Below are 27,239 nucleotides of genomic sequence, written 5' to 3' on the forward strand. Positions count from 1 at the left end.
GACAGCCAACTGAACATGAGCCAGCAGTGTGCCCAGGTGGCCAAGAAGGCCAATGGCATCTTGGCTTGGATCAGAAACGGCGTGACCAGCAGGTCCAGGGGGGTTATTCTCCCTCTATACTCGGCACTGGTGAGACCGCTCCTTGAGTACTGTGTTCAGTTCTGGGCCCCTCACCACAAGAAGGATGTTGAGGCTCTGGAGAGAGTCCAGAGAAGAGCAACGAAGGGGCTGGAGAACAGGTCTTATGAGGAACGGCTGAGAGAGCTGGGGTTGTTTAGCCTGGAGAAGAGGAGGCTGAGGGGAGACCTTATTGCTCTCAACAACTACGTGAAGGGAGATTGTAGAGAGGAGGGTGCTGGCCTCTTCTCCCAAGTGACAGGGGACAGGACAAGAGGGAATGGCCTCAAGCTCCGCCAGGGGAGATTTAGGCTGGACATTAGGAAAAAATTCTTCACAGAAAGGGTCATTGGGCACTGGAACGGGCTACCGTCACCTTCCCTGGAGGTGTTTAAGGCACGGGTGGACGAGGTGCTGAGGGACATGGTTTAGTGTTTGATAGGAATGGTTGGACTTGGTGATCCGGTGGGTCTCTTCCAACCTGGTTATTCTATGATTCTGTGATTCTATAACATATCTTATTGGTCTCATGTGTTAAATAAGTAGTCCTAAATGTATTTAGTTTCTTTTTATAGAAGACTACTTGACTACTACCATGTCTCTCAGACAGGGATTATGTCTTTGTGGATGTTCTCATACAACTGCCAAATAATACTGAGTGTTTGAATACTGCCCTACAGCAGAAGACCATTACAGCTAGTAAATTAGTATTGACTTTCTGCCTTGAGTGTGATCATCGTTGCCAATACAATGATGTTTTTGCTTTAAAAGATAAAAAGGTATGTATGTGAGCTGGCCTAGCTGGTGTAATGAAGGAGTTAAAAACACCTGTCTTCTTATGAATAATGCTAAGATTTTACGGCTTCTTTAATAGCTAAAAGAATAACTTGTACCTGAGGGCTTGCTGTCCAATGCATCCTACTAATTGATAGTCCTGGACAATGTAATTCATTATGGTATTGATTTTTAACATCGTTGTGTCTTGGCTATTTATTACAACCACAAGCATTCTGTCAGACAGCTTCTAGGAAGTCATATGTCCTTGCCCGTGACCCAGAAAAGAGGAAAGACAGCAACCAGAAGGGCTTTTCCTCTGGCTACATGTCCTGGGGGACGACTGGCAATGTTCTTGTGTGAATCCTATGGGAGCTCTAAGATAAGCAAGATGAAGTCTGCCATATTAAAATTTATAGCTTTGAGACTGGATGAGAAAAAGAGAGAGAGTTTCTCTTATCTAGCATGATGAAGGAAAATGCCTTTCCACCCTCTCTGTTCCTACTGCCGGAAGGGACATAACTGGAACTTTTTTCACTCACCCTGGAGCATCTACTCTTCTCCCAGGGAATGGCAGCCTCTCACCCCACCCTGAGCCTGGAGGAATGAGATCAGAGTCTAAATGTAGAGCACTCTCTAGGCTTTGCCACTTGCTTGTCTTTCTGAGAGATACAGACCATGCGACTGCCACTGTGAACACCAAAGTCTCCCCTCCATCCCAGCAGCTTCTGGAGTGCAAGGCTGCAGATCAAAGGGAGCGGAGCAATGCCTCTAGTCGATGGCTGTGTTTAGCAGATTGGAAGAGTAGTTTGTGAATGAGTCAGGAAGGAAACTGTCTGCTCTCTTTATTTCCTCTGAAAAAAACATTCTTATACTCACTGATAAAACAATGTGTTATTTTTGTATCCAAGATGGATGAATGGATAGTGGAATCCAAGGGCTGTCTTTAAATAATCACAACCCATGTTTGGTTTCTTTAAATAATCACAACCCATGTTTGGTTTGGAAGGCATGCTTTCTGGGCTGTCAAAGGAGGAGAGGAGCCACATTTGCGGACATGTCATTGAGCTGTCCACTTGCTCTTGGCTGAGGAATTGAAGAGGCAGAGAATCTGCAAGGATTGAGACTGAACAGGAAAAGCAAATGACTGCCAGAGTACCCAGCAGGCAGGGGGAACTGTGTCCCTAAATCTTGGGGACACAAGCTGCTGGAACACAGGCTGTCTTGGGCAGCTTTCCTTTGCTGGGGGTACCTGGCTGCACAGCACCTACCCTGCTTGCAGAGCAGGCCACTTGCCGTGAAAGCCTTGTGCTGCTTCTCCTCCTGGGAACCTTTGCACGCCCTCTTCAGTGAGAGCCAGTGATACAGCTGGTTGCAGAGATGCTGAAGGGAATGTGTTGGTGAAAGAACAGGTCACCTTTTACAGGCCATGCTCCCTGAAATCCAGATGTATAACAAGCAAATGAATACAGCAATATGCACTGTATTAAAGCTGATGCTTGGTAACTTAATGGGAGCACTGCTGATGAGAAAGAAAAACATCACATAACATTTGCTGAACTATTCCAACACTGTGAAAAGGGTGTTTGTTTTTCTGTCTGTCTGTTTTTCTATCTGCCTACCTTTATGATTTTGTATCTCAAAAAGTTGTTGTGCCTTTTGAGTCACTCTTACTCTGAAGTCATAAGGAAAGTTTCCATGAAGTTTAACTAGAATTCCCTCAGCTACTGAATGTGGTTCAGACAGGGTTATGTGCATGACTGTAAAAGAAAAGGTGAACACCAGGGGACACTTAGACTCTTGTTACCTCACAGAATCACCACAGGGGACTGGAAGGAAGCCCTGGAGGTCTCTAGCTCAACCTCTGCTCAAACCAGGATCATCAGCAACACTATATCCCTTCAGTGATGGTTATGTCTGGCCAGGTCATGAAAACCTCCAAGGACGGAAATCTGTCAGCGTCTCTGAGCACCCATCCTAGTGCTGCACTGCTGTGATCATGGGATCACACAGATCAAGCAGAGATGAACACATTGGTGTAGTGATAAGGGAGGCTTTGGTGGTGTTGATACTGCAGACGTTTCTTTTTCCCTGGTTGACACCTGACACAGAGCTGCACCCTGATGTTCAGAACTGAAATTCTAATGACACAGTCTATGCCAGCCCAAGGCTTGAGCTCGTTCCTGGAAGGGTCAGTGCATTAGTCCAGGCTCTTGGCCCCACATGCCTGCATGGTCCTGGTGGCTTCTGTAGCAACTGAAGGAGAGAAGCTCCTGCTGGTGGCTCGTCATCACTTGCCCCCTCTTTGCATATCTGTAGCACTGCAGAGACATGGGATAGGAGTGGGGACAATGATTATCAGAGGGGCTCTGGGGCAGGAAGGGGGCTGCTGCTTGCCGCGTTGAGTCAGGAAGATGGGGCAGAGCTGGACATGGGGGAAATTCTGTGTGTAATGAGGTAATTGGTGGGTAGAGATCTAGAAGAGGTGTAAAGGAGAGCCAGAAATCTTGGACTACCGGGCAGAAAGAGGGATTTAATAGAATCATAGAATCACTAGGTTGGAACAGACCTTTGAGATCACCAAGCCCAAGTGTACCTGTCCACTACTAAATTATATCCCTAAGCAATTTATCAAAGATGGTGTTTTAAATACCTCCAGGAATGGTAACCACCTCCCTGGGCAGCCTGCTCCAGTGCTTCATAGCCCTTTCTGTGAAGAAATTTTTCCTTGTGTCCAATCTAAGCTTCCTCTGACACAACTTGATGCCATTCCCTCTTGTCCTATCACCTATCACTTGGGAGAAGAGACCAACACCCACCTCTTTACAACCTCCTTTCCAGTAGTTGTAGACAGTTATAAGGTCTCCCCTCAGCCTCCTCTCCTCTAGGCTAAATAACGCCAGTTCTCTCAACTGCTCCTTGTAAGTCTTGTTCTCCAGCCCCTTCACCAGTTTCATTGCTCTTCTCTGGACACACTCCAGGACCTCAGTGTCTTTCTTGTAATGAAAGGCCCAAAACTGAACACAGTATTCGAGGTGCAGCCTCAACAGTGCTGAGTACAGCGGGAGAATCACTGCCCTGGTACTGCTGGCCACGTTGTTTCTGATTCAAGCCAAGATGCCTTTGGCCTTATTGGCCACCTACACACACTTCTGGCTCGTGTTCAATTGGCTGTCAACCAACACCCCCAGGTCCTTCTCTGCCAGGCAGCTTTCCAGCCACTCTTCTCCAAGCCTGTAGTGTTGCACTAGGTTGTTGTGCCCCAAGTGCAGGACTCTTGCATTTGGCCTTGTTGAACCTCTTCCCGTTGGCCTCAGCCCATTGATCCAGCCAGTTCAGATCTCTCTGCAGAGCCTCCCTGCCCTCAAGCATATTTACACTTCTGCCCAGATTAGTGTCATCTGTGAATTTACTGAGGGTACATTCAATCTGTTCATCCAGGTCATTGTTAAAGATACTGAACAGAACTGTACCCTCAGGCACTTGTGACCAGCCTTGATTTGGTCTTGCTTACAGCCCCTCCAGACTCTGCTAATCCTAAATCCTCTTCTGAATGTTCCTGCCTGTTCTGCCTCAAACCAAATCTTTTTCTACCCAGCTGAGAGGCACTCAGCCAGCTCTGGCTGCAAAGCAAGATGAGGAATCTGGCATTTAGTAACCCAGCCCAACTCCAAAAATTCACTGGGCCATTTCAAAAACAGCACCTTCGTGGCTCTCCACTAACTCCTGGGCAGCATACAGTATCAGTCACGAAGTTGCTGCCTCCAACTCTAGGACTGGCTATATCATGCCTCACAGGTTTTCGGAGTCCTGACATATGGAGCAGCAGCAACAAATGAATGTTCAGACTCTCCAGGTTTTGCTGAATAAATGTCAGAAACTCTTATTCGCCATCTGCACAGGTGCTGCTCAGAAGAAAGAGGAGAGGATCCATATGCAAGAGGGGAGCCTGATGCCAGAGGATAGGCAAGCTGCATTAGGCTGTATCACTTATGCGATCATTATGACTCCTATCTAAATCAAGCCCTTAAAAAATACTTGTGCATAATTAACACCTTTGGAATGTTGGACACAAATTATTTCTATCTCCAGTTGTAGTTGTATTTTTCTTCAATAAACTTTTGTCTAAAAACTCCAGAATAGACATGCTGGAGGAATCTTAGATATAGATATTATCACTTTTAGAGAGGGGAAGATATGCTAGTTAAGCCACAGCTACAGGAAGCAATTAAGCCTCTGAACAAAGCTACGTAGCCTTGCCTAAAACCAGGCAGTACATCCCACTGGATTTCTCAATAAGCCCACCAGTGAGACATCCATCACCCCTTTTTCATGTGTCAGGAGTAACACCAAGTTGCCCAGAGTGTGAAACTGCTGCAAATGCAGTTAACAGAACCACTGTGAAATCATGTTCAGAAGTACTCCCCCTTGTCATCTTATTTTATCCCTCTGGAGGGTGTATCAGTATAAGAGGCAGAGCATAAGGGGGTGTGTGATATTTTTTGCATTTGCTACCAATCAGATGGGAAACATATTGTGGGAATTGTGGTGTTTTCATGTGATCACAGGATTTGCAAAACACACTGCTCTGAGACTGTTTTATGGGTCCTTAAGTAGCAGTCTGAAGTGAATTTTATTTTGGCTTTTTGTAAAGATCTGTCAGTGGTCTCTAATATTCTCCAGATTTCTAATGTTCATGTTTTCTTGCTTTGTTTTCGGTTGTTGTTTTCATTTTTCCCTTTCTTTGCTAACCTATTCCCTGGTTTAGAGAGCTCCCAGCTCCTTGCCAACTGGGTTCCGTGAGGTGCTGCTGGGTTCTGTGGAGAAGAGGGTCCCATGTACCCAGGGAGCCTTTGGCAGTACCAGAGGGTTGGAGGGAGCGATGGGTCCTGCACCCCAGGTTTCTGGCCATATTGCGTGGTGGTGATTAGCATCAAGACCCTCATGCCATACTTGCACAAGCTGAGCTCACAGGTGCCTGACTTGGTCCCTCCAGACCATGCGAAAGAGAGCTCCTGGACTGCTGTCAGCTACACTATAAAACTCCAAGGGGGCCCCCAGCTTCTCCCCGCCATCCATCCATCCATCCATCCATCCATCCATCCATCCATCCATCCATCCATCCATCCATCCATCCATCCATCCCCCGAGTGTTTTAGTGAGAGCTAGTGGGTTTTCAGCATGCCTGGAATGGAGGGGCAGGCTGCAGGGATCAGCCATTAGCACAGAAGAGTTCTCTGAGCTGGGGCAGAGCAGGTGCGGTGCCCAAGGAAGAACATCAAATAACCTGGACAGCAAAACCTAATCAGTAGCACTGCAGTGTGTGCTTGATCACACCTGGACTCTCTTGTGCCTATACCAGCACAAGACCTCCCTGAAGCTTCTCCTGTGCATTATCAGCAGCACTTGCACTGCAGTGTTTTCCCTGGGTCAGGGGCCAACAGAGCTGTCCCCTCCATGCAGCCCCATCCTCTCTGGGGGCTGCTGGCGAGTAAGCGCTTTAAAGACCCCTGCTCCTCTCTCCGATGTGGGCTTGGCCAGACTGGTTTCACTTTTGTAGGGTGTGGGGGTTGAAACTCCATGCACAGGCCCACACACATTCTCGCACAGAGAAAATTTGACTAAAAATACCCTGCAGCTGAATTTCCACCTCAGAAGGAAATTAATATCTGACTGGCCATCCTCAACCCCGTTTATTTCACCTCCTGCACCTCAAAGAAGAGCTGACTTTTTACTGAAAAACTTATGGATGGATGTGATTTTAACATGCTCAATACAACAGCTTTGCTGCAGAAACAATTATTTTTATTTTCCAAGTTCTGTGAGCCAGTCCAAACAGAGATTAGTACCCCATTGAGAAGAAGCTGGTCCTTCCTGGTATTTTATTTTAATGGCAAAGAAACATAAAATGCCCTTGTTTTGCAGGTCATTTTCTAAAATGTTTTCTGCTTAATTTTCCCAGGCACATCGGAAAGGTCAAACCTGGAGTTAATAACCCTGACCTGTACCTGCGTGGCTGCGACACTCTTTTGGCTCCTGTTGACCCTTTTCATCCGCAAGCTCAAGAGGGTGAGAATGGACCATGAGCTCCCAGCAGCACCTGCCTCTCCTTACTCATGTTACCCTTTGCTCATGTTAGAAAAACCTTTCCAGACCACTGGGATTGCTGAGACGACAAAAAAAAAAAGAAAAAAATTCTGATTCACTTATTACTCACCTTTGTTCCCTGTGTAATCACCAGGCTGCTGATGGGTCCCCAAGGAACCGTAGCTAGAAGGCTGTGCATGAATAAGCCAATAAGCAGAGACTGGGTGGGGGCAAGGCTCTGAGTCTCACAAGCGTTCTGTTGCCTGACTCCCACCAAAGGCATCCCCGTTCCCTTAAAAGCTGTGGGAGTTTGGCATCTTAATGTCTTTGAAGATCTGTGTGAGTGGGAGTGACGGATCTTCACCGAGCCTGCTGAGGTCTGTTTTGCACACAGTGTCTGGTGCAATTATACCACTTGCAAAGCGATAACTTGCTGAAGTAGTTTTGGTGGTGCCTCCTCTAGAGCAAATGACCCTGTATCAGCATGATAATGTTAACAGCCCATGCAGCCAACCCTCCTTCTTGTCTAGGGCTGACTGTGATGGTTTAAAGCGCCTTTTTGCTGACAGTACTATGTCTGCATCGCATGATGTGTACAGGTTAAACAACAGCAATTCTCATAAGCAGAAAATACAGTTCCTCCACAGTGCAGAAAGATCTCAGAGCGACTTGGAGGAGCAGATGGATTTGAGGGAAGTATTGGGGTGAGGGGGTGCATTGCAGAGCATCACATGAGGAATATCTGCTTGATGCCTTCTCCCACTGCCACGCCACAGTGATGCTGAGCCCTGGCCACAGGAATCAGCTTGCAGCCACCACGGCTCAGCATATTCCACCTGGCCAAACTCCATGACAATTGCTAAAGGTTGACTACAGCCCACCAGACCGTTCTTTTCTTAATTTGCATTGAGGCCTGCCTGTATTTGAAGTTTCACACTGAGAAGTTCTGTTGATTGATGGGAATGCAGTACCAAGCCTCCGATCCAGGGCAGTGTGGCAGCAGTGCCTGCCTTTCTACTGCCCCAAACTTTTGTAAGAAATGTGTGGCAGTTTTAGGGGGGAGAAAAGTTGACTTCAGCTGAAGCTGTGGAGCAACTTCGTAGTTACAGTAAAATTACAATGCAAGTGGGAGGAGTTGTGACTGCTCACCAAACCCTTGGAAAAATATAAGTATTAAAAACAGTAAAGGGTTACAGATTTTTTATTTGTTATGATACCAAAACTTGACTTTTCTTGTTAGATTGTTAAATGATAAAAAAAAATAATCATTGCTGCTTCAGAACAAGGGACTTCAACTAGATAGCATGTGAAGGCTTCTTTCCAGATGAGCCTTTCCAACTAGTGTTGGTCTATTTTTATGGTCTTCTCTGTGTTTTTATTCCAACTCTTACTCTCAAGGATTTGTGTCTCAAATTAGCTCTAAATTAATTTTCATATACAAATTGTGTTGCTACAACAACAAAACCTGTCTGTTTTGCATACAGGGACAAATAATATACTTATGAATTCTTCATCATTTAAAATGTTGTTGCAAATCTCTAATTATACAAAAGATTTGGTGTTCAGTGCATCTGAATAGAGAAACACAGGAAGATCTCTTCTTCTTCCCAGTCCCCTAATGCATTTTACAGGGTGGTTCCATTTAAAACCTCGTCTCAAGTGACTGATGGGAGCAGTCCAGTACACACGTCTCTATCAATAAATGCTCTTTTTGGAGCACCACACATGCTTGTTTCTATCCATATCGGTGGTCAGTGGATAGTTTGGATCCAGGCATCATTGTAATCCTTCTTGGAGCTAACTTTCTGTATACTTGGAATGGTGAAAGGCAACTAAACCAGGAGCAATTAGCTACTATCATTTCATAGAATCATAGAATCATAGAATCATAGAATCATAGAATCGTAGAATTGTAGAATCGTAGAATAGTTTGGGTTGGAAGGGACCTTAAAGATCATCTAGTTCCAACCCTCCTGTCATGGGCAGGGACATCTCACTAGAAGTCTACTTATGTTTGTAACAAAGCATACACAGCTAGTAATATCCTTTAAAAAAAAAAAGTCTGGCAATACATGTATTAGGGACATATTTCCAAGCTGTAGAAGGGGAAAATGAGAGTCACAGGGTGACTGTGCAACAGCACAGCAGAAGTGCAAAGGCAGCAGCAAAAGAATATGTAGATATATCTGTGTGTTTGTGTATGTGCCTGTGTGCCGTTCCCATGAGCTTAGAAGTAACACAAAGAGTCTTTGTTCAACAGATTTTCGATAAATTTCAACTAGTAGCCAGGAAATCAGAGCAAATGCTAGACCTTTTCTATAGAAATAGAAATATTCCTGCTACAGTCATGATCTACATGCTCTTTGAAGGATAATATGTTTCAAAAGGAATGTGCTGCAGAAAAATTTGAGATTAAGTTCATCTTTCCTTACATTTCTCATTTGAAGTGGGTTAGTCTTTTGTTCAGTAGAAACTGAACTACTGGAAAATTAATTTGAAATTATGTGTTTGAGTCTGCATATTTATGGATTCCTCCAAACTCAAATAATTTCAGCAAATTTGTCAGATATTATACCAAAGAAATTAAAACTGAAAAATTGTAAACAGTTTCTGAAATGGATAATGCCTAGTCTCCTGGTGACTAGTCTTGCACAACTGCTAACCACACATGATCTATCTTTGCCAGGTATATGGAGAAAATAAACACTGGCAGTGGAACTCCATCTGTTGCATACGGCCACTCCTTGCTTTGCACAATCATGAAGTTGGGGGGGTTTATCAGCAATGTTTAGTCATTTGCTGAAAATATTTCTCTTGACTGTGCAGAGAACCTGCATCATAACAGCATATGTTAATACAGATCCACATGGATTTCATTGAAGAGACTGATTGCACCTATGACAAAATCTAGAGGACAGTTTAGTTTATATTAAAAATCTTGCAATATTTAAAAAGCCAAAGGAAGCTTAACCAAACCATCTCTTGGACTGTGAAACAAGAATCCCCATGGACAGAATTAAGTTGAAATTTTGATCCAAACAGCAAGATGCTAACAGATACCATTATCCTCTTTTACGTTTTGCCATATTCTTTTTTTTCTAGCCTTATTCTTCCGAAATGAAGACCAATCATTACCTGTCAATCATAATGGATCCTGATGAAGTCCCTTTAGATGAGCAATGTGAACGTCTGCCTTATGATGCCAGCAAGTGGGAGATTGCAAGGGAAAGGCTTAAACTAGGTAATATTGGCATGCTTGATGTTGGGTTTACAATGATTGAATGAGATATATTTGTACAGGTAAAGAGAAGCTGGGTAGGTTTTAGCTGCACAATAGAACGTACTGCCAGATTTGGTGTGAGCTGTTCCATACCAAGTGCCCTGGTCTATGACTGACTTACCACTTTTAAGACTTACTGACTGTGTCTATCTGACTTTCCATATGTATATTTTGATTTGCTACACCCTACTTTTTGCAGACTGATTTACCTGAAAACATGACATATAAACAGGACAGCCCAAGGCATCCAAATCACACCGCTGACTTGGATGCTTCTCCCTCTAGACTCAAGAGCCTGATCTTTGGCATTTACCATAATTTTCTTCCCTTGTAAACTGGTTATGTGCTATTTTGGCAAAAAAAAACTATACAGAAATGGATCCTCACAGTCCAGCCTTTAACCCTCCCTGTTTTTCCATTTCCTCTTCACTCCACCACATTTTCCTTGTTTTCCCTCTGTGCTGCAGATTTATAAAGATTATTGACGGTGCACCATAAGGAACAAGAATATGACACGAGTCCACACATAAATAATTATTCGTGGAAACTTTGAATCTGCACCTAGCTTGCCTACAGATGCCCCAGTGAAAGGCAGGGGTCTGGGAGTGTTCTTTACTTGCTTAGCCTGGTGTGGGGCTGTGCAGAGGGCAGGAGGGTACGGATCAGATTTTTAAGTTGAAGAATCCCTCCAGAAACCACGCAGATTTTAGCAAGAGGGTCAACATCAAAGTATCTGTGATAAGCGTGGTCTGTTGCTATAGTGCTGTTTGTTCTTTCAGGCATGCATTAAAGTTGACCTACACCAAGTTTTAGAAAATCCCTGCATTTTGGTTAGGAGCTGTAACAGATTCCTTCTGTCCTCCATGGATCAGGGACAGAGAGTGATTAAAACATGCATACAATTAGGATCACACTTAATTCGCCTGCTGGAAGTCACAAGGTGACCAGATGTGGATAAGCACAGCTGAAATATATTGCTAGCTATTTATAATTGTCATACACAATTCTGGGAATGCTGAAACATGACCTTGTGCTGGAGTATCTTCAATCTTCACATAGTTTTCTTACAATGATGGACAAAGAGCATGATGTGCAGACAATGTGATCACTCGTTTACATGATGCTTTATTTGTGTGTGAATCCCATGGAAGAATAAAGAAGAAATGGAGTATAAACACCAAGAAAAAAACCCATGCCTTGCAGAGTTGGTGTTTGGAATCTGGAGGCGTGGAATGATGACCAGAGAATGAGTTAAAAGTGGAAGAACTGGTGTAAACAAATAAAGAATGCTGATAATGAATGAGAACCAGATTCAGAGAAGTTGGGTATGTGCAGTATGCTAGATTAGCTCAGTGCAAGCCCTGCTAACATGGCAGTTGGCTCAGTCTTTGCATAACCTTGGCACTCTCTGAGGATTAATGTCTCACAAATGCAAAATGTACTTCTATGTTTTTTTAAAAATGTTTTTATTTAGAAATGCAGCCCTTTTCCAGCATCAGATATGCCTGTTTTTCTCTTTCCACCTACTTATCCTCCAGGATATGTATTTATTTTAGCTTTTGCAAATAAGTCCCTCCTTTCAGCCCACATCTCCTTTGCTATGTGTTCCTCCAACACACGTACGTACAGCCCACGGCTCTGGTGCAATGCTTATATAACAGGGCTCCCCTCTTCCTCTGTAAGAGCTACAAATGTTACAGGAAATTTCACAGATGCACCACCGAAATCCAGCTAATTGATGTTCAGTATAGATTACTCTGACTGAGATCAAAATGTCATCTTTTCATTAGGCAGAAAACTGATGGTGCTATAAATCACTGTCAGCGTGGTCAGCGATAACCACGCCGTCCAGCATAAGTGTTGAGCTATCATGCATTTCTCACCTTACTCTTGGGCTTGACTTTCCTAATCTATGAGAGGTCACACACTACTGATGCCATGGTGCAGGACCCCAAGGGATTGTTGCTGTGTAGCTCTGGTTCTGTGTCAAACGCGTCACTGCTAGGGGGCTGCCTGAGCCCTGCTTTGCACTGCAAGCCCACAGTGCTTGCCCTAAGCAAAACGCTTTCCATTCTCTTTCACGTGTAGAGCTGTTGTACATAATGTAACGGAAAATATGAAGCTGCATGTGGGGAAAACCCAGATGACTCAACTTGGGCAAAAGACCTGAGAAACAAACACAGCTTTGAGACTCTTCCTTCTCACAGACATGGAGACTGGTGTTTGCAAGTGCTTTTTGTCAATGCTCCAGTCCAGCAACTCACGTGCTTGAAGGATCTTGCTAAAATGGGACCAAAGTGAAAAGCTCCTGATCAAAAACTTGTCTGAGGGGTGTGTTCACTTTAATGGGTTCTGAATTGCCTCAGGAAAGCTAAGTCGAATGCCAAAAATGTAGGTAGATCATTTTCCTTCCTTGGTCTGAAGGTAAATGCTGTAACATTTCATACATAAGCATTACCCCAAACATGGCCAGCACAGCTGCTTGAGGGCTGGGAGAAACTGACTGCTCAGATGCTTGGGCATCTTAATATTCCTCTGTTTAATTGCTCCACTTAATAATTCTGTAATTAACTTGTGTGTCAACATAAGGGGCTTTTTCAAGAGGAATCTGTTAGAGTGATAGACACAATCTACATACTAAACTGTGGAGCTCAATCTACATGCTGAAAAGTTGAAGCAGCCCTATTCTGTGCTAGCTCTCAGCACAGTACAAACAATAGCAGGGCAACAAACACTAATACATCAGGTGTTATTACTGTTTCCCATTAAATTACAATCATTGTTTAAAGAAGGAAGTGTTGTTTCCAGTGCTCATTCTCCTTTATGAAAGGTTAGCAGCTTTGTGTAGGTTTATGAGCTAACTGGTGTGTTTTCCAAATGGTGACTAAGTAGGTTATCTTGACGTGGGAAGTGAGTTAACAGTGATGGAAAGAGATAAAAGCTATGGATTAAACAAAGGTACGATGGATTTTATAGGACCTCGAACTGCAACTTCATGTTGCAGAAACCATGAACAGTCAATACATTAAGGACTAAGAACGTTGATCCACCAAGAAAACTGAGACCTTAGTCCTAATGTTCCTTACCTTATACATCTGCTATATGCAGTAATTGGAAAAGAAGGTGGATATAATTTTCAAAGATGAACACTGATTCACTTATATTTGTGTATCAAACTCTGGGCTGTTTGTGTACCAAGCCTGGATACTTTTTGGCCATGTAGATTAAGTTCTTCATAGTTTTTATTTGCAGAAAAAAAAAATGCTTTTGCACATCTAGGAGGGAACTAAATTTCAGGAATTTTTTGACTTAGTATATTCCACCTCATGTTTCCATTGCTTTGATAACATATGTTGTTCGCTTCTACTGACAGACATGCTGAGAATTATGGTTTAGAAATGTGATAAACATAAAAGGTAGTATCTATTTAGTTTAACTTAGAACTGACAGCAGCTCTTTTTCTTTGCCTGTGAATGTCTGAGTGGGATTCATTTCTCACTTAGCTTTAGATGTCAACAACTTAGATGTCCAAGTGAGAGCTAGTGAAATAGATGCACATCATAGGAAAAAGAACCTGTTCTATGGAGTTGGCTATGTCACATATGCATATCTGAGAGATGAATACATGGATGTTACGTTTTGGTTCTATGTGAAAAGCTGGCCTTTATTTCTGCCCTTCTCTATATTGCTAAGCCTGGTGCTATAATCTTACTTGCCACATAGGTGCTTTAATTCTGCTGAAGGTGAAGCAAAAATACAGTATGAAAATAGTTACTTGGAAAGAAATATAGAATCATAGAATCACTAGGTTGGAAAAGACCTTAGAGATCATCAACTCCAACTGTACTTGTCTGCTACTAAATGATGTCCCCAAGCACCTCATCTACTTGCCTTTTAAACATCTACAGGGATGGTGACTAAACCACCTCCCTGGGCAGCCTGTTCCAGTGCTTGATAGCCCTTTCTCTGAAGAAATTTTTCGTAATGTCCAATATGAACCTCCCCTGACACAACTTGATGCCATTCCCTCTTGTCCTATCACCTGTCACTTGGGAGAAGAGACCAATGCCCATCTCTTTACAACCTCCTTTCAAGCAGCTGTAGAGAACAACAAGGTCTCCCCTCAGCCTTCCCTTCTCAAGGCTAAACAACCCCAGCTCCCTCAGCCGTTCCTCATACGACTTGTTCTCCAGCCCATTCACTGGTTTTGTTGCTCTTCTCTGGACACGCTCCAGGACCTCAATGTCTTTCTTACAGTGAGGGGCGCAAAATTGAAAACAGTACTCAACGTGCGTCCTCACCAGTGCAGAGTACAGGGGAAGAATCACTTCCCTGGTCCTGCTGGCCAAAACTGATTGCTAGATGATATGCTGACGAGACCTCTCTGACCAGAACTCCGCCAGCCATTTGAGAAGGGCAGAGGTGGCCAGGCTCATGTGAGAAGGGCTCATATAGCCTGTCCACGTAAGTATGGCGCCAAAAACTAATAAATCATGTAGGAGGCTGTGGAGATCATAAAATTGGCATAAAATGTCATGAATTCTAGGAAAGTTCTAACAGTACCCTTGGGGTCTTACCTGTTTCTGAATGTGAAGGAGAGGACACACATCTTCTACTGCTGGAGAATTTAATTGATGCCCACTGATTTCCCCAGTGCTTCCCCTGGGGTCTGCTCAATAGCAGCATGATGTTGATATTACAGCACAAATGTGCCCTTGGACACCTGGAAGCGTCACACCTGCCATGAACAAACCAGTCATTTGTCACTCCAAGTTCCCTCTTGCTGAATCCCCTGGACCTCATTTCGCAAATATAAAGGTCTCATTTGCACAGATTTGCAGCTTCTCACCCCTCCGTGATCTCAGCCTACAAGTTCTTGCTGGGGAAGACAACCAGGAGGTTGTGCCTGTACTCCAGGGTATGATACAAAGTTGCTGCCATTTCCCTAGAATGGAAATAATTTTAAGGCACCATGTTCAAGAAGGAAGCCTTTCGTTTGTAAAAATTACCAAAGCCTGTGTCAAGCTGCATCTCAGTGTGTGTGCAAGTTCAGGCAGAGTCCCTGTGTTGTTGAGGACATAAGTAGCAGCATCCCAGCCTGCTGCATGGTGTAGTGTGCTCACAGAAAAGAGGAACAAATCTTTCTCCAGCAGAGCTAGACTGAGAAAAATTGGGTTAGGAGGCAGTGCACCTCCACTGAATGGTCGTCTACGCTTAGCATGATTTTCAGTCATAGCACTTGTTCCCTCCAATGACTCTGTTTTCTGGTTTGTCTGTTTACTCTTAAAAAAAAAAACCCAAACCAATCCCCCCCAACAAAACACAAAGCCCCCAAAACACCTCTATGTTAGAAATATACATGTGGGACACATTGTAAAGCACATTTGTCAATTCAATATCTATGAAGCCATTTGCTGATGCTTTTTTTTTACCAGAATGTCTCTCTCCAATTTATTGTCTTTGCAGGAAAGTCTCTTGGACACGGAGCTTTTGGAAAGGTGGTACAAGCATCTGCTTTTGGAATTAAGAAATCACCAACATGCAGAATAGTTGCTGTGAAAATGCTGAAAGGTATCTTCAAAGCTGGGCTAGAAACAAATTATGCCTTATATCGTGTCCCACTTTTAATGTGATTCTGATGAAAGCAAGATTGTGTGGTGTTACTCCCCAGCCAATAAGTCCCTGAAGCTTCCAAAATGTGTACACCAAATTTCAGGTCCATCACAAGTGAAATGATAGAACTACAAAATAAAAATTGCAGTCCCAGTAATATAGGTGTTAAATTGTCACATGGTATGGGAGAAAGTTTCAATATGCAGTCAGAACCTGATTTTCTAGTTTTTAAAAGTCTGATTCCACTACTTCAAAGGCTAGGAAGCATGAGAGAGTCACTTCTGTAGGATCAGAAGGGGCAATCAGATTTCCTGCATACCTTAATTGTACCATTATGCTAGACTGACCTTGTACTGAACAACGTAAGTGAAATGTAGCTGAAGCACAAGGCATCCACCTTGATATGAAGACACTCGGATGGAAGATTTTGTATTTTCCTTAGTTATCAGTTCCAGTGATTAATCATCTCATCGTTAAAAACAGATGCCTTATGTCTAATTTGCACCTGCTTGACTTTTGCTTCTTATTCTAACCTTTTCCATTATGTTACATAATGAATTTTCTTCATTGAAACCCTTTTATTAAGCTAAACAGATTGAGCTGTTTAAATCTTAGAGCTGTTGTACAGATGCGTCCTCTCTGAACCATCTGCAGCCTCATCACACGGCGCTTAGGATGCTGACACTCCGGTTGTGTAATGGATTTGCCAGCACTCTTCATACACCAGTGCCCTTCCCAAAGTGAAATCATCTCCCGGCTATTCCCTGACACTTTTCTCATTGGAGCAGAATGGACAAAGACCCTAATCAATTTGAAGAGGGCACTCAGGAAGTTAGCAGGCAGGATGATGTTCAGTTGTAGCCTGCAGCAGCCGTGGCTCAATTCCCTAGCCCAGAGTCCTGGCAGAATCCTTTCCTCTGTATTTAGCTTTCTCTTGTTTATATGTAGAATAATAGAATCATAGAATCATATAACCACCAGGTTGGAAGAGACCCACCGGATCATTGAGTCCAACCATTCCTATCAAACACTAAATCATGACCCTCAGCGCCTCGTCCACCTGTGCCTTAAACACCTCCAGGGAAGGTGACTCAACCACCTCCCTGGGCAGCCTGTTCCAGTGCCCAAGGACCCTTTCTGTAAAGAATTTTTTCCTAATGTCCAGCCTAAACCTCTCCTGGCAGAGCTTAAGGCCATTCCCCCTTGTCCTGTCCCCTGTCACTTGGGAGAAGAGGCCAGCACCCTCCTCTCTACAACTTCCTTTTAGGTAGTTGTAGAGAGCAATGAGGTTTCCCCTCAGCCTCCTCTTCTCCAGGCTAAACAACCCCAGCTCTCTCAGCTATTCCTCATAAGGCCTGTTCTCCAGCCCCCTCACCAGCTTTGTTGCTCTTCTCTGGACTCGCTCCAGAGCCTCAACATCCTTCTTGTGGTGAGGGGACCAGAACTGAACACAGGATTCGAGGTGCAGTCTCAAAAGTGCCGAGTACAGAGGGAGAATAACCCCCCTGGACCTGCTGGTCTCACCGTTTCTGATACAAGCCAAGATGCCATTGGCCTTCTTGGCCACCTGGGCACACTGCTGGCTCATGTTCAGTTGCTGTCAACCAACACCCCCAGGTCCCTCTCCTCCAGGTAGCTTTCTAGACAGACTTCTCCTAGTCTGTAGCACTGCATAGGGTTGTTGTGCCCCAAGTGCAGGACCCGGCATTTGGCCTTGTTAAACCTCATGCCATTGGACTCAGCCCAGCGGTCCAGCCTGTCCAGATCCCTTTGCAGAGCCTCCCTACCCTCCAGCAGATCAACACTTCCACCCAGCTTAGTGTCGTCTGCAAACTTGCTAAGGGTGCACGCAATGCCTTCATCCAGGTCATTGATAAAGACGTTGTAAGGATTGTATCAGGCTTTTTTTATTTTTTCACATTGTCTTGGGAGCTTACGCTTCATTGCTTATCTATCTTAATCTCTGAATCATTTTCAGTGTCATTCTCTGCCAGGACACATCCCCTGTCCTTCCATTAAGGCTTGGATCCCTGATGCTCTCAGTTGGCTCAGTTCAGGCAAGGTTTGAATACATGCCTCTTACCTAGTAGCTCCTAGCTTCACAGCTGCTTACTTGTTTATCAGTTATCGGGAGATCTGCACATGTTACTTCCAGCCCTTGGAGGGGTACATACAATAGCCTTAGATCTATGGTCTGTCCTTGCAACACTCAACCTGAAATAGCTTCATCTGGAGAATATTTATTGCCAGCAATGACCTGGCAGCTGCACTCTGTGTAGGGTGTGCCCTCTTGATATTGTCCTCAACAGGCTTGTTCTGCAGTATAATGTCAAATCCTTTAGCAGAGGGTGTTATGTGCTACTGTGATATCCAAGATCACCTCCAAGGAGAAAATTTGCAGCTGAAAGGAGGTTGCAAACCTTTCTTCTCTCTCTTGTTGCAGAAAGCACAGAAGTACCCTCTTGGCCAGTGCCAAATGAAAAACTGAGTGCCCCACAGCAAGCACGTCTGGAAAATTGGAGGAAACTAAAGCTTTGGTCTCCGTCCAGACCTTCTGCAGCAGTGGGCCAATAGCCATCTATGTCACTGGTTTCAGTGGATGGCCTGTCAGCTGGGTCACAGCCTGACCCCTGCTTAACTGAGCTGTTTTGCCAACATACAGACATATGTGCTGGCAGAACGGTCTGCCAGATTTAATGTGTCTTTACGTGCGTCAGCAGGCTTCTTGTGCCAGCCAGCACCATCAGGGCAGCAGGGGTAGCTCCTGGAATAGATGGGGACAGACTGCTACAAGAAGTCCTCATGGTGGGATTCATGTTTGCATGTTTATATCTGAGTTAGTCACTCAAATTCCTTTTATTGTCAGTGGTGCAAAACAGCAGTTCATCCCATTCTGAGGCAGATCCTTGCATATGGTGAGCTGAGCACTTGTTTAACTCTGCTGACTATGAAGAGAACCTCTACTAACTAGGTCCTCTGTAGCCATCTTCACTATGGACACCATGTAGATGACAAGTTTTCTGTGGGGCAACCAAGAAAATCTATTTCCATCCAGATGTTGATAACAAGCCCTTTAAGACCTAGCTCTAGGTTCTTTCCATTGGACTGTTCTTACTGTTGCTGTTACTAAACTGAAAAAGCCCTTTGGGGTCTACACAAAGCAATGTGGTTTTTGTTTTCCTACCAAAACTAAATTCTGCAGAAAAAAGATTCTCAGAGGGAATTAAAAGTTTTCCTCAACACCAAATAGATTTTTTTGGGTTTAGTTGTGGAGTTTCTTATAGTATTACTATTACTATCATTACTGTTATTATTAATATTGATCATAACCAATAAGGGTGAGATGCAGTCACCATTTAAAATTTACTTCCCTGGTCTATCTTAAAAATCCAGGCTTCCTTTATAATGAACAGAACCAAACAAGCATCACCACTGAGGCGTGGTTCTTCTCATCCCTACACAGATGGCTAAAGCTGATGGCTGCATCAGCCTCTGGAAACGTTTTGTTGTTGCTGCTGACTCCTTGAGGCTTACATTAATTCAGGCTAGTACATAACCCTTAGATGGCTGAAGTCAGGTCAGCTGAAACCTACTCCCGATAGAGTTAATTATAGTCTTGAAATCCCTTTTTACTTGTTCTCTCTTCTATTTTTTTGGCTGAAACGACAAAACCATTCATGTGAAAAAAAATTCTCTCAGTTCTAAATATAATAGAGTCTACTGGGAGGAAGTTGAGTGCCTAACTCTTTTAATGGGTTTTATTGCAAGTAAGAGGATGCTGAGCAGGGAGGAATAGAAAAAGAACATCAGTGCATGAAGTACATCCAGTAATGGAGGTTATTTCAATAGAAAATGACAAGAAGTGATAAGGCTCAGCAAGACCAGGTTTTGCCATTTCACATAGACTTTATTTCGTGTTTACAGAAGGAGCCACAGCAAGCGAATACAAAGCACTGATGACTGAACTGAAAATCCTGATCCACATTGGTCATCATCTCAATATTGTGAATTTGCTGGGAGCTTGCACAAAAAATGGAGGTAAGAAAAATATGCACTACTGCAAGTGGGTTTGGATCTCCTGCCAATAATAGTCAGTTGGATGTGTTGCTTTTCTTGTCCAGAGGTCAAGTGATTAGCTTGAAATACTGAAGCTCATTTTGTGGTTAGTGAAATAAAGAAGAAGAGAAAAAGAAATTTTTAGTCGTTTAATCAAATGATTAAACATTTTCTCAACTTAAACTCTCTTTCAGTATTAACATGAGAAGTGTGAATTTAGGACTGTGCCACTTGTCTTTTATCTCACTCGCTTCACTGGTCAAGCTCAAGTTAAACATGATTTGGAGAGACTGGGAACAAGAGCAGCTCTTGGCCCTGAACAATGAATCACGAGGTGATCAGAAATCACAAAGTGATCAGAGATCACAAGAGGGGATCTGATTAAAATTCTTCATGATATTCCACTAAGAATATCAAAGGGCCATGATGAGTGATTGTTTGTTTTAGATTTATCACCTATTTCAGTTCAACAAGTGTGTGGGCTGCAGGACTCCAGTTTGAACGCAGACTGCCCAGAGAGGAGATGGAGGGTCCTTAAGGTCCCAGGTTCATGGTCCAGGTCCATGACTCAGCTTTCAAATACTAGGCCTTTCCCTAATTTCCAGAAGCAGTAGAAACACTGGACACCTCGCCAGTGTTCTTCAAGCAGCCTTCTCCTTCATTAGGACAAATTGTTCATTATTCTGGACTCAAGTTACAGCAATGGGCGTGAAAGACCATTCTTCTTAGAAGTGATGCCGCCTTGTGTTCCTTTACACTACTCAAAATGCACTTTCCTTTTTGCCCAGGGCCTCTGATGGTGATTGTTGAATACTGCAAGTATGGGAATTTATCAAACTACTTGAAGAGCAAGAGGAATTCTTTCTGCCCCAACAAGGTGAGGAGGCAGATGCCTCTGGCAGGGTTCATCATATCTGATCTAAGTGTCAGTGATGCAGATGTCAGCTTCTGAGCTAGTCTCTTTGGAGTCTCCTCTACCGAAGGAGAGAAACAGCTTTTGGGTGCAGTTCACATGACCTGTTTTAACATGTGATGTGGGATGTGTTGTGCCAGGAAAGGGCTCATTTCCCTTCCCTGACTGTGCAAGCAGACTGCTGTGACTAATTCAGATGGAGCCATCTACAGTGAGAAGTGAATTCTATCCAAAGTGTCCCCGCATGCTCTTGCCCTGCTGCTGACAAACCCATTCCTGCTGAGCTTGGGGGTCACTTCAGCGGCTGGTGTCAGCAAAGCTGAAGGAAGTGGTTTTTGCCCACTGATTTCAGTACCACTGGGAACACAACTGAGATAATGCCATTTAATGCTCATATTCCAAGACACACTAATGTTCAGAGATTTGCAAGTAATCTTCTTATGGTGTGAGGAGAAGGGCTATCAAGAGGAAAAGAGATTAAACTCTTGTTCTCACATTCCACAACCCTCTGAATCAAGTCGATGGCATGTTTCTTGTTACAAACCTGAACCCAAGTGTGCCAACTATATCCTTGCATGTGCACTTTCAGCAAAATCTCCCAAAGGATTAAGGGCTCTGAAGTGGGATTAAGGAGTCTGTAGCAAGAGTAGCCGTCCTCAAAACCCCCATTCAGCTATGCCAAAAGCTCAGCAGCATCTTAGGGTTTTTTCAGGAGGGCTCTGTGGGCGGGCATGCTTGGCAGGTCCTCCCCCTCCAAAGGAGTTTGGCTGAGTCTCTGTTCCCAAGGGTGTTCATGTTGGACGCTGCATGAAACACAGCCGCCGCCTCCTCTGATGTGCAGTTGTTGGTGTAGGATGCTCAGCGGGGAGCAGAATGGTCCTGTATGGTCCACCCTGGGTGTAGAGTCACCTGCATCCCCTGCATGGTGAGGAGCCTACCTGGACTTGTTGCTCCAGCACCTCTGGGAAGGAGGAAGGGAGCCCAGCTCTGCACCAGCATGTACAAGGGAGAGAGATGGTTGCAATACAAGAGGAAAGGGGAGAGGGGGCAGGAGCATGGCTAGGTTGCTGTCCAGGTAGCAGTGGCAAAGCATTTTCCAAGCAGTGTTGCCGTGTCCTGTTAAAATGTCGTTGACTGTAACAGGAAAGCATTGGATAAAGGTGTCAGGGTAGAAGTAGTCACTTCCAATAGTGGCTGTATTTCAAGCACAAAGTGTCCTTGCTCCTTAATGAGAGGTCTTACAGCCCCTTACCAAGCACTATGCAGGGACTCAGAGGCAGGTGCTTTAAGCAACGTGGGATGAAAAGCTGATGCTTTATTTTCAGAAGGCTAGGACACCTGTGATGTGGGTAAATTTTTCTCAACTCATCCCACCAGGCTTCTTCTCTGGCTGCCTCAGAGAAATAGATCCTTTCATAGGTCTCATGTCAGGCTGAGATGAGCCACAGCCTAGTGCACGCGTCCATCCATGGACCCCACAAATCCTCATCCCATCAGTGTCAGTCCACCACCCAGAGTCCCCAGAAATCATGTGCTGGTGCTCCCAAGCCACTATGTTTCTGTGCTCTGGGGATTACAGCCTAGGTGGATTGCAGCCCTGACACCAGCCCCTGCGATGGCACTGGACACCCGTGCCCACAGACCAGCATTTTCTCCTAGAGGAAAGTGACAGAAGTCTAACTTGGATCCTCTCCCACTCCCTCTGTCACTCTGATGTAGCATTCCTTCTTCTCTGTTTGAAGGACTCCTCTCTGCAAGGAGAGCCAAAGAAAGAGAAAAAGGATATTGAGCCAGTGGAAGGCAAAAAACAAAGACTGGCCAGTGTCACCAGCAGCGAGAGCTTCGCGAGCTCTGGGTTCCAGGAAGATAAAAGTCTGAGTGATGTGGAGGAGGACGAGGAAGGTAGGTATTAATTCCTTCCTGTCCCTACATGGTCTGTGATATTTTTACAACATACTGTGCATCCCTGAAATTTTTTTCCTCATTTATCACCCTAATAAACATCCGTGGGAGATGCTCACAGGGTCATGTCCAGAGGGTTGAAGATTTAAAAAAAGATTATTTCCAGAGTTACTAAATCTGACAGGAAAATGTGTGATTGTTTCTTCTGACTGCTCCTTATCTTTGGGGAAAACACAGCAGTGTCCAAAGCACGGGGTATAAAAGCAAGTACTATTTTTGTTTCCAGTGACAGTGGGTTGACCTCTGAGTACTACTCTATGAGAACTGAATTTATGGGAATAATAGGGTCAGTAAAAAAGGGGGAAAATAACTGCCTTGTGAGCTATCTTTGTAACAAATGGTGTTTCCCACCTTTGCAGATGCTGATGAGCTCTACAAGTTGCCCCTCACTCTGGAGGACCTGATCTCTTACAGCTTTCAGGTGGCCAGAGGCATGGAGTTCCTCTCCTCCAGAAAGGTGTGGTTTGCATGGGGGATTTTTTTCTGCAGAAGGATGGGATTCAGAGGTTAAATCACATCTACGTTTTAGTTACATCTTCCTTGGGAGAGCTCCCAAAGGAAGAATCATTTTCCTCTTGGCGTTATAAATATAATGGTGTGTTTATCCAAGTCTCCGTAGTCCATAAACACAGTATCATGGCTGAAGGCAGTGGGTCAAGCCCATTCATTCATGGAAGATCTCTGGGGTGTGGTCGGGTTTTTGCTTCATTTCAATATATATTAGGTAGGGAGCTACAAATGAATCAGCGCTTTCCCTGGAAATGTCAAGGGATAACAACATAACAAATATTTATCACTTTCTGGACTTGGGAAGTTTGGTGGATTTTTTTTAAGGATTGCCACTATTTACAGTAACTTTACGTAAACTGAAGTCAACTTCCCTAAAAAAATAGTAAATTGATCTCTCAAATAATAATAATAGTTTTTAAAAGGATATGGGAGACTGTCAGGAAATTTGTGGGCAGGATTAAGGAAATGCAGTTTGATTGTGAAACTGTTTTATTATAGTGCATTCATCGTGACCTGGCAGCCAGAAACATCCTTTTATCTGAGAACAATGTCGTGAAGATCTGTGATTTTGGCCTCGCAAGAGATATTTATAATAATCCTGATTATGTGAGAAAAGGAGATGTAAGTCAAGATGCTGTTTATTTACCCAAATATTTATAACGTATCATTTCAAACTGTCCACCAAAATATTCTGTAGACATTCACATTTCCTGAACGTAAACGGGCTGGAAAGCTATCACAGTTTTTATGTGAAGATCAGCTACCCAGATGTGTTATAGATGTGGAAGGAATTTCTATCCTCAAGCATAAGGCTTGGACGTGCTAACTGTTTCACAGCTCTGCCCTGCTGATACTTTAGATATTTTTTCAGACATTTGTTTCTTAGTTGGCTCTGCAGCATAACCCCCTGGCTCAATAAACTTCCTTCAAGGAAACCAGGCCATCCTAAACAAGGTGCGTGGCCCCACGTGCACCCACACTGGTGCCAAGCACTGGTTGTGGTGCCTCAAGCAGCTGATCAGGACTTGCTGCCTCCAATACTTGGGTATTTTTTTAGCTTCTGCTACAACTAGCAGGCAGTAAGCCTCCTGCCAGGCCTGCTGTGAAGGTTAGGTCTGCAAACTGTGCCTGCAGCCACTGATGCTGAGGGAATTTGGTGTGGGCACTGGGGCCACACAGAGACTCTCGTGGAGGTCTCATCCACCTGCCAGCTATTCCCTCATCCATAAACAACTTCCAGGACTTACAGCACTACATAGTAGCTGGGAAACATTGTTCAGATAGCTTGGTTACTGCTCAGGAGAATCTAAAAGGCTGTGCTGAGGGTGCTTCAAGGATACTCCTGCATCTCAGTCTCTGAAGCTTTCCCTGAGCACCTCTCCAGTACCATTACAGAATGATTTGTGCTTGGAAGTAAGGTTTTATCCCCCGTCTGAGATGCCAGCAAGAGAATTCTGCTCTTGCCTATCGCCATATCCCTGAAAAGAAAAGACATGGTCACTCTGGTCACAGATTTCCGATGTCTGCTGTTTTTTTGCCTGCATATTTTAAAAACAGCCTTTTACTCCAACTATTTGTTAAGAAAGTGTCTGAATGAGTGTGGGTTTATCTTGACTGCCTGTAAGGAAATCCCACAGGTTCCTGTTTGAATGGTAATTATTTACATAACAATATATAGTTGATTCATCTATGAATAAATTCTTTTAGGCTTTGAAAATAATAGTCAGGTTTGTCCTTTTTACTCCAGGCTCGACTTCCTCTCAAGTGGATGGCTCCAGAATCCATATTTGATAAAATCTACAATACAAAAAGTGATGTGTGGTCCTACGGGGTCTTGCTGTGGGAGATATTTTCCTTGGGTATGTTAACTCTGCACCCCAGGTGTTGGACTCTGTGATGGGGGAATGTGTCTGGAGCCATTATTACAGCTTGGAGAAACACATCATTACCTTCAATGAGCTTTTGCCAGGTCTTTAATAAGGAAGAACCTAATTTAATAAGGTGGGGGGCGGGGGCAGAAGGGAGAACTGACAACAGGTTGTCCCATACCTATGTGAACTGGAAATTTGGGTTCTTGTAAGGCCACCAACAAGCAGGAGAGTTGACTTGCCGGGTTGAAAGCCTTAATAAATAGCACAGGTCTATAAGCCCTTTTCCATCTATGTCTGCCATGTGCTAAATCTAAACTTCCCTCTTTTCCCTCTAGAAACCCATGGCAGAGATTCAGGGCAACATAGTCAGGGCAGTTGCAGTGCTTCATCTGACCAGTGGTGCAAACCAAGAAGACGGTCACATCTTTAAGTGTTTTTTTTGAATGTGGAACCCTGTGGGATAAAACGGAGCTGAGGGTCTGGGCTGGCAATTGCCAGGGACTAAGGCATCACCTCCTGTACCACATATAACACACAAGACCCCAGCGCCATGGGCAGGGTGCTCTCTGAAAAGTAGTTTACATTCCCTGTGGGAGCTGAACACACACAGAAGTCTTAGTGTGTCTCAGACTGCGTCACCCCAATTTTCAGCCTGAGACCATGTGGGTCCCCCGCCCAGCACCCTCCTCACCTGGGCTGCTGGATGCAGCAGGCAAACAAGCATCTGCACAGATGTCGCAGGATGAACTAGAGCATGCAATCCAAAATTAAAACCCAGTGAAGCTTCCCCCCGCCCCCCCCTTTCTTCCACGCATGGAAAAGGCAGGATACAAGATGTACGCTGAGCAGGAACAACAATGACCGTCAGAACAGAAGAATCTTAATTGGGTTCAACATAGAGGCTGACAAAAGAGGCGAACAGCAGAGGAAACAATACTATACAATTCTCAGGACAATCAATCATTTATTAGTTTAAATACGTGTTGCTGGTCAGCCTGCCAACTCTTGTGATTTTATGGTCAGCCTCATAATACCTACTTTTTTTTTCTCTTAAAGCCCCAGCTCCTTGAACCTGGCGACTGTCTGACTCTTTGTAAGGTCTTTTTTTATTCCTTTCATTTTCCCTTTTCCTGATTTTTTTTTTGTCTACAAAGAACAGCAGTGCGATCAGGCTGCATCTTGAAAACACAGAAACTAGAAAAATAATGCAAATGTACCTTGTTCTGATTTAAAAAACATGATTTTATTATTTTCAAGGCATTTTTGAGTATTTGGGACTTACTAAGACTCTGCTTACTAGAATTCGGGGCTTTTCTTGGGGGATTCTTTTCAAAGTCAAGTTCATGTGGATTTTTCTTTTCATTCAGGCCATGTCAATAGCACCGAGAGTGCTGGGTTTGATCTTGTCCCCCTCCAAGCACCCTCAGAGCAGTTCCCTGCCTGTGGCACTGGTGGGGTCAGACCCCGCAAGGTGGGGGATGCCCCAGGCTCCCAGCTGTGCAAGCAGATGCTGCAGACCCCAAGTGCTTGAGCAGGTTGTGTAGGGGCTAAGGCTAGATCACAGGTACCTAACTCAAGGCATGTATGACCCTGTTCTCCCAATGTCACCTCCAGGTGCCTCTCCTTACCCCGGAGTCCAAATAGACGAGGATTTCTGCAGCAAACTAAAGGAAGGCACAAGAATGCGAGCCCCGGAGCAAGCAACTGAGGAGATGTAAGATGTCTTTCTCTGCTTGCCTTGTGTACTGCTGCCCTCCTGGGCTGCCTTGCAGATCACGTACGAGTCCCCACAAAAAGAATAACCTGTGCCAATGTAATGGAAAACAACCCAACACTGCCTCATATCTTCTTGATGTCATCAGCATCTTCTTGCATCCCCTCACACCTTGGGACCCCTGTGGGGTAGGAGAGGGTGAGGAGGGAGGTGGACCCAGCCCAGGGCACCACCAGGGCTGGACTCTGAGAGGAACTGAGTGAGCAGCCTGGAAGAGGAACATCAGTCATTCCTCTCTAGGTTTAATATTTACTAATGTGCACACAGATAAGTACTGGAAGA

General features: G+C 44.3%; 1 protein-coding gene across 1 annotated transcript in view; it reads left to right on the top strand.

Annotated features, from left to right (window-relative positions):
* Positions 1 to 27,239, top strand: part of FLT1 (fms related receptor tyrosine kinase 1) — a 115,602-nt gene that overhangs the window by 78,449 nt on the left and 9,914 nt on the right. Inside the window, exons 16-25 of the mRNA XM_069882886.1 lie at positions 6,854 to 6,960; positions 10,081 to 10,219; positions 15,725 to 15,829; positions 19,796 to 19,909; positions 20,716 to 20,804; positions 22,583 to 22,742; positions 23,162 to 23,259; positions 23,811 to 23,933; positions 25,060 to 25,171; positions 26,798 to 26,897. Coding sequence (XP_069738987.1) covers positions 6,854 to 6,960; positions 10,081 to 10,219; positions 15,725 to 15,829; positions 19,796 to 19,909; positions 20,716 to 20,804; positions 22,583 to 22,742; positions 23,162 to 23,259; positions 23,811 to 23,933; positions 25,060 to 25,171; positions 26,798 to 26,897 — 1,147 coding nt within the window. The remainder of the gene's footprint in view (positions 1 to 6,853; positions 6,961 to 10,080; positions 10,220 to 15,724; positions 15,830 to 19,795; positions 19,910 to 20,715; positions 20,805 to 22,582; positions 22,743 to 23,161; positions 23,260 to 23,810; positions 23,934 to 25,059; positions 25,172 to 26,797; positions 26,898 to 27,239) is intronic.

This window comes from Phaenicophaeus curvirostris, chromosome 1 (genome assembly GCF_032191515.1).
Source record: "Phaenicophaeus curvirostris isolate KB17595 chromosome 1, BPBGC_Pcur_1.0, whole genome shotgun sequence".
Lineage (NCBI taxonomy): Eukaryota > Metazoa > Chordata > Aves > Cuculiformes > Cuculidae > Phaenicophaeus > Phaenicophaeus curvirostris.